Here is a 7,075-nt window from a genome sequence, read left to right as displayed (position 1 = left end):
GCTGTTCTGCTGGAGCTTCCAGCTTCCTCCTGTAATTGTCCTTAGCCTCTCTGATCTTGAAGCACTTTTGTTATGGTTCTTGTGAGTAAATGCAGCCTCTTACTGAAGATGAATCTGAATGTGTTTTTTTGGTTTTATTGTTTGGCAGAAATTAGCAAAGTGTTGCTTCAGTTTCAGCTCTACAGTTTGTGGGAGAGCATGAAGAGAATTTTCAGAACACATGGACATCCTTTTGCCTCTCTCTGTGTCACTAAGCACAAATTTTCTTTGGATTTAACTTGGGGTTTTTAGGTTGAGAGTAATCACATTAAAACTTGACTTCGTGTTATTATGAATTCAGCATTTAGGAAAAGAAAGCTCTCACCGTCATTAACGACAGCCCACCGTCTTCAGTGCAGACAGGGATTAAAGCATAGATTAGATTTATGTGAAGCCAAACCTGCCTGGGAATGACAGGTTTCCACTGGATGACCATCTGATGTCTGCAGCAGCTTTTCTTCCACATGATCAGCAGATGAAATGACACTCCTGAGACTTTACTTCATATTTGACCTCTGCAAAGTAAAATAATGCGCTCACACACGTGAGCTCGTTTCATATTTGAGGATCAGTTTTTCAAAATCTGATCATCCCTCAAAAGGAAGACATGTCAGGACTTGTTGGTTCTTCCTATTAACCCTCCACAGCCAGGACTCGGGAGGCAGACAGATTATCTGCTGATCAGAAAGTTGGTGGTCCAATCCTCACCTCCGTTAGTCCACATTCTCATGTTCAAAATCTGGAAAGATGGAATGAAGTGTGACTTGTAGTGTTAGCTATGGGTAGACGAGCCAGTCTAAGTGAAAACCTGAATTCAGAAAGTGTCCTCTTCTCCTGATGTATGGACGTATACGAAATGACCTCTGACGCCAGGAAGTGTTTCTCTGCTCCAACCTGATCTATGAAGTGTCATCTGAAACAGGAAGTGAACACTTTCCTTCATTTGACCTTCGGCACCAGGAAGTAACATTTCTACTTAAAATCAATCTATGGAGTCACTGCTGGTAATGACCTGAGACAGGAAGTGTCCTCTCAGCTGGATGGATGGAGCCATTCTCATTTCCTTCAGAAAGCTTGCCAAGTATTGTGTGGAGCTGGCTCCTTCATCCTTGCTGGTGGGAAACGGGTCTGCATCAGTAAAGAGAAGAGATTTTTTCAGGATATCACATGTGAGTAACACAGGGCTGGGCTGGTAACACCAGTCATTTTGACCAACGGACTGACATACTTTTGGGCTGATGGGTCAATTAAAGGGCCGCTGTGCACCACACACACCGAGAACAGCCAGTTGGTTCATTTTCATGACAGCGTATTGGCAACAGAGCATTCTCATTCCCAACGCGTAACATAGCGACGATTTGTCACGTCCCGAGGCGTCTCATAGTAATGTGAAAGGTACACTGTAAACCCCAACAGTATACCTGACTTATAAAGTTTGTGGATACAACAATTGAAATTCGTCACAAAGTTGAAACAACTTAAAACTTTTCTGTTCTGTTAACGATTCAAACAGTTATAATTGTACATGGCTTAGAAGTTAAGAGTAAATACTGCTTTTTTAATTATGATTTTTGAGTAAATTGGTTTTTTTTCGAGCTCCGCGTGTGTACGTCATGACGTCATGACGTTTTCTCTCTAACCTGAACGACGTTGACAGAAAATTCTGTTCAATATGGCTGCCCTTCTCGAGCGACTGGAGAGCACATTTGGAGAAACTTGTAAGTAAAACGGAACCTTCGTTATGTTTATTTTTTCTGTAAAAAAGCAAGTATATTAATATGTTGAAGCCAATAACTTGTTTTCGAATGCACTTTTGTGTTAAACAGCACAGACCCAGGTAGTGAATAGTTGTTCGCGGTTGTTCGCGCTCTTTTTCAAACCGATGATGTCGTCATTTTTACATTTTTAACCGATTAAAACACAGTTTTAATAAGAATTGCACATAAAGAAAGTGTCTTAGTGATATTTTAACGACCCATTGCCAACGCAAGAAAGTTGGCGTTTTTACAACAGCAGCCTCATTGTTCGGCAGGTTTTTTTTTTTCTTCTCATTAGCATCATTCAAAAGTGACTTAGCTAGCAGTGGCAACTTCTATCTTAAACAATTAAAAGTAATACCCAGATTGAAATATAGCAAGGTGTTGTATATTTAGTGTGCTGATAAGGTTTTCAGTATTTTTATTTTTTATTCCAAGGCTGAAGACCGAAGAAAAAAACTTAAGACTGCAAGTAATTTCAGGTGGAGACAGTAAACACAGGTGAGTTGAAAGATCTATTGAAGAGTCCTTTCTTCATGGCCATTAAAACATTTGTAGGTTAAAATACCTGTTTTTTTTTTCTTCTTTTTAATCATGCCCCTGCTTTGTCACACTGAATCATGTTGAAAAGATATATTTTCATGGCTCCCCCCATTACCATTACCTTGTACTTCTTTCAACCGGTCTATTTTATTTTGTGACATTAACATCTTAAATGTACCCCGCCAGTATAATTATTAATAGCTGTGTTATTATTTATAATGCATCTTTTTATCATGTGCAGATCTACCAAGGGTCGGTGGCACAGTTCAACCTTTGTGGTAAGTTATAACACTTCATATTTAGTCACATAAGTAAGTTGTTTCATCAGTTGTTGCGTTCTTATAAAATAATTTTGTATAATTGTACAAAATTACTGAGGATACATCCAATGTGTAAATCCCAATCAACAATTTTACTGTGATATTTGCTCATGTTTAGAGAATCTCCATTATATTGGTTACTGAGTTTCCATTTTTTTGTAGGGCCAAATTTGTATTAAAAATTTATATTTTCATGTGATGTGAAAATACTCAATCATTTTTAATTTTTAAAAGAAACCATTCATTAAGTCCCTTAAAGTGCAGATTTCAGTAGTTGCTGAAATGCATATAAAATGTCCCCCAAAAACCGTCTTCATACGTTGATTGGGGTATTTCAAAATTAAAAATGTTTAGAAACCCAAATTTTGACTGAAAGTTTCATAATCTGGACGTGTGATGTAACTGAAGGGAGTTGTATGTTATGCGCTGTTGGCAGTAGGTGGTGTTCGTGAGCGTTAGTGTGTTTACTATGATTATATTGCATTTATTTTTCTTAAAAATACAAAATTATTGTGTTTGTGGAAGCTGTACAAACACCAGCCTGTGTGTCAGGACTAGGGCTGGGTATCGTCACTGATTTCGTGAATCGATTCAATTCCGATTCACAAGGTCCCGAATCGATTCGATTTAATTCGATTCGATTCAATTCGATTTGAATCTGGGAAATTTTGACAGTCAGAAATATTATAATTCAGAACAGTATATTTACATATTTTTGTATCTATAAAAAGGAAGCTGACATACGCAAGACTTTAGCAAAGGTGTGAGCATCACAGCAGATGCTTTTGTGTTAAAGTAGCTGAGGATAAAACACAGAAAAACATGAAGGCGATTTTCCTGGCCTGGGATTTTATAAAAATATTCTGCAGTACATCAAAAACGAAAGAAAACCATTAATCAACATATGAACATTACCTCTGATGTTAAAGCGGTTTTATTAGAGACACGGCTAAGCGTTTTGCATAATTTTAAAAAGTTTAAATTTGTTCAGTATTGAACGGCAGAAATTAGGTTTTCTTTTCGGAAGTATATAAAACAAAGAAAAAAAACGTTGGCCGACAGCGCTGTAAACAACGGTAGACTTGTGCGTAACCAGCAAGCGAATAATGCAGAAAACAGATTTTTAGACGGGAAACTGTTCTTGAAGTACAGGGAGAGAGAGAGAGCTGTGCATCGTGGTCGAAGCAAAACAGTAAAAGTAAGAGTGAATACATGACGGCGTTAATGTGAAGCATAGTTTGGATCTTCTTTTGCTGCTGGTTCGGTCAATATTGTTTGGAGAGACATCAAACTAACAGCTTTAGAATCAGCTCATAAAGGGCGTGAACACAAAGCGCGGACCCGCCGACAGATCAGAATCAGTGAGCTGTCGGCTTTCAGCCCCGACTGTGAGAAAGGCGACATCTAACTGATTCTGATCCGCGGGTTGCGCTGTGTGTTTAAGTCTTTGTGCAGAATTGGTGTTCCTGCTCTCATTTACTGTCTTAGCTGTTTGGTGGTTGTTGACCATGGCTTCAGCGATGCACACCTTCAAAGCCTATCCGAGTGATGGAGATGTCGGTTTGGCAGCAGAAGCTCTTGTTACCACTCATCCATGTCTTAAAGAGCCTGGAAGTAGGAATGGAAGTTATGGTTGGAAGACCAGTTTAAAATTCAAGATGGGAAAGTATCGCACCAAGCTAGCCAGATCTGGATGTGTGGAGGTGTCTGTCAACGCTGGCAGGAGGAGTGTTAACAACCCTGAAGGAGAGCACCCCCACTCAAACATAAAAAGAGCCAGTAGAGCTGAGGTGAACTACCTCCCAAACTTTCCAAGAGGAGAAGATCAGGTCAGTTTGGAGGATATGAGAGTCCAGATAAAAAATGAGGTTGAGAAGACTGAGCCCAACAAAATAATGATTGAAAAACTGATGCAGACTACCTTTCCACTTCGTCGCCATGAAATTGTTCAAGACAACCCAATGGTAAAGAACTTCTTAGAGAAATGGCCTGCTCTGCTATTTGACTCTCAGGTATCTGTGCTTTGATTTTTTTTTCTTCTTCAGTTTAACATGAAACAATGCAAGTTCAGCAGATCTCTTCAGATTCAGATAATAAATAAATAACAAATAAATAAATAATAGATAACAAACAAAAATATATTTCAGCTTTGTGATACACTTGTGCTTGTGGTTCGGGTCCAATTTTTAAAAAAAACAAAAAACTTAATAGGACATCTATAAAACAAGGTTAGACAGAATTTGGGCAATTCCTCTTTAATGATAAGATGTAAATTTGGTCAGTAATTTGGCTTCATGTTGATGTTTTTGTTCCTGTTTTATTTTAGATTTGTGCGGAGTTCCACCGAGTCACAAACATCAACCTGCGGAACCAGTTCTACGCTGAACTTGACAGACACACACCACGACTCATGGCTCTATACAGACAGAAGGCTGCACGGACTGGCAAGATATCGGAGGCTCTGCGAACCATCCTGAATCATTATGATCTTCAGGTGAATATTGATAATGATAAAATTAACACAAATTAAACGTTTCACTGATAAAAACTCAATTTTTTCCTTGCTTTGAACATCTGTGTTCTATACAGATTACAGCTCTGATCTGTTATTATTTTAAAATACTGTGTAGGATTTTTGTCAAATGAGTAAGATACAGACTCTTTGTCATAAGAGACAGAAAGGTTGTCTTAAAAGAAATGTCTCCAAAATTATGTAGAGTCACATGCCATGCAGTTTCATAAACATGTATTCTCCCCAAAGAATGACACCTGAAAACTTTGTGTTCAATGAACTTTTCTTTTCCCTTTTTAGGAGGCGCCTGATGTCAACGTGAAACGCACTGCAGTGCTTCGTGCCCTTCCTGTATACCTGCGGGAGGAGGACCCAGAATTCTTTAAGACATGTAATGTAAGTGTATTTTTGCATCACTTAAATTCTGCCAGTGAGATAAAACACCATGTTTTTTTTAAAAATACAATTTAATACCCTAGCAGCTACCAAATTGTACAAGCAAAATACCCTCTCTTTAGAAAACCCTCACACACACACACACAGAGTCAGGAGCAGGGCACAGGCGTATCACAGCACTTCGGCTACGCTGCAGGTGGCCCCAAAAACAAGGCTGAAGTCAAGATTTAGTTTCTTTTTGAGATAAAGTCATAAAATAAAAATTACTTCTTTTTTTTTTTTTTTTAGAAAAATAACAAACATACTAATTATGTAATGACAGAAGCTAACGCGTTAATGTACATTTTTCAAAAAAGTAGAGTACCCTAACCCGTTACAAAGTAACCCACTACACTGCTGAATTTTTTGCTAGATTACAGGTCTTGCTTGTCACATTCTCTCAAACCAACCTTACTTATTGATACTGTGTCTATTCCAGGCGGACACATTGGATGAGTCGACCCTCATTGACACTCCAGTTGCCCTTCTCACAGTGGTTACCGACGGCACTTCCCAGACCAGTTCTGTCCATTTTACTTCCTCAAGCATGGCCGTTGTGGTGGAAGGCGACTTGGTGATGCGTGATATTCCCAGATTTGCAGATGCATTTGCCTTATTGTTTGGCTTGAGCTATGCTCTGCATTTAGACTACCCCAGGAAGCTGGTTCACACATTTACCTTTGTCCAAAAAATCTTCATGGGGCTTGATGACGGCAAACCCCTGAAACCCTGCCTACATGCTCTTAAAAATGATTTGTTGCTGAAAGAGTAGTTTTGGAAGGAATATAAGGCAATGTTTGTTAGGACATGCACTCTGTTACTGAGCACTTTGTTTGAAGCACTTTATTTAAAGCACTTTAAGTTTACTACAGGCTTTGGGTGGATTTAACTCCATCAGTTTACCTAATTTTCCTATACTTGCCTGCCTGTTCTTGTTATTTGTAAGATGATCATCTTTATTTGTATCCATTTTTAAAAATTGTTTTTTATTTCTTTTTCAAACAAAAGTGATTAGTATTTGAATTTTTATTTTGAATTTTTGTGTATTTTGAGAAAGATGCTATTAGGACTGATGTTGTCCTTTGTGATTTTACAAAAAGATGTTCTACACCGAATTTATAATGCTCACTTTATGGTGCCCATGTCCATGTTAATGGTTTTATAAAAACATTTGTGATGTTTTTACATTTCCATAAAAAAATGTTAAATAAACAAAATGTAAAGTAAATGAATTTCTCAAATTTTTTTTACTAGTCTAAACTCAAACATTTAAAAATAAATATCTTTTAATTAATAATCATATAATTTGCGTTTAGGTTGTAATATAATTGCATTGTGTTGGATCAAAATAGTAAACTACAAAAAACACAAAAATATTAAAATTAAAGTATATAGTTTTTAAGTAAAGCTCAATTAATAAAATAAAAATATAATTAAAAAAATTTAAGTTAACAATAAATACAAATTTT

At 37.4% G+C, this 7,075-nt stretch overlaps 1 protein-coding gene across 3 annotated transcripts; it reads left to right on the top strand.

Moving 5' to 3' along the window:
• The first annotated feature begins 1,690 nt into the window (after nucleotides 1-1,690).
• On the top strand, nucleotides 1,691-6,834 carry LOC148097083 (uncharacterized). 3 transcript variants are annotated; one of them, XM_087834081.1, is made up of 6 exons: nucleotides 1,691-1,757; nucleotides 2,235-2,297; nucleotides 2,581-2,617; nucleotides 4,986-5,153; nucleotides 5,472-5,567; nucleotides 6,046-6,834. In XM_087834081.1, exons 4-6 carry the CDS (start codon nucleotides 5,070-5,072, stop codon nucleotides 6,376-6,378), a joined length of 513 nt encoding a protein of 170 aa, XP_087690207.1. In that variant the 5' UTR covers nucleotides 1,691-1,757; nucleotides 2,235-2,297; nucleotides 2,581-2,617; nucleotides 4,986-5,069; the 3' UTR covers nucleotides 6,379-6,834. The 3 variants fall into 3 exon arrangements, with proteins under 3 accessions (XP_087690207.1, XP_087690206.1, XP_087690204.1); XM_087834080.1 differs by lacking the exon at nucleotides 1,691-1,757 and adding an exon at nucleotides 4,148-4,671; XM_087834078.1 differs by lacking the exons at nucleotides 1,691-1,757; nucleotides 2,235-2,297; nucleotides 2,581-2,617 and adding an exon at nucleotides 2,624-4,671.
• Nucleotides 6,835-7,075: the final 241 nt, after the last annotated feature.

The sequence above is a fragment of the Neolamprologus brichardi genome, chromosome 20 (genome assembly GCF_056152115.1).
Source record: "Neolamprologus brichardi isolate AB-2024 chromosome 20, ASM5615211v1, whole genome shotgun sequence".
NCBI classification, from domain to species: domain Eukaryota; kingdom Metazoa; phylum Chordata; class Actinopteri; order Cichliformes; family Cichlidae; genus Neolamprologus; species Neolamprologus brichardi.
Note: the sequence above shows the minus strand (reverse complement) of the source record. Positions and strands in the feature narration are given on the sequence as shown.

Coding starts and splice junctions, on each gene's coding strand:
- LOC148097083 (XM_087834080.1), top strand. CDS start 4,168: ATGGCTTCAGCGATGCACACCTTCAAAGCCTATCCGAGTGATGGAGAT. Junction 4,672..4,985: donor CTCTGCTATTTGACTCTCAG/GTATCTGTGCTT, acceptor GTTTTATTTTAG/ATTTGTGCGGAGTTCCACCG. Junction 5,568..6,045: donor AATTCTTTAAGACATGTAAT/GTAAGTGTATTT, acceptor TGTCTATTCCAG/GCGGACACATTGGATGAGTC.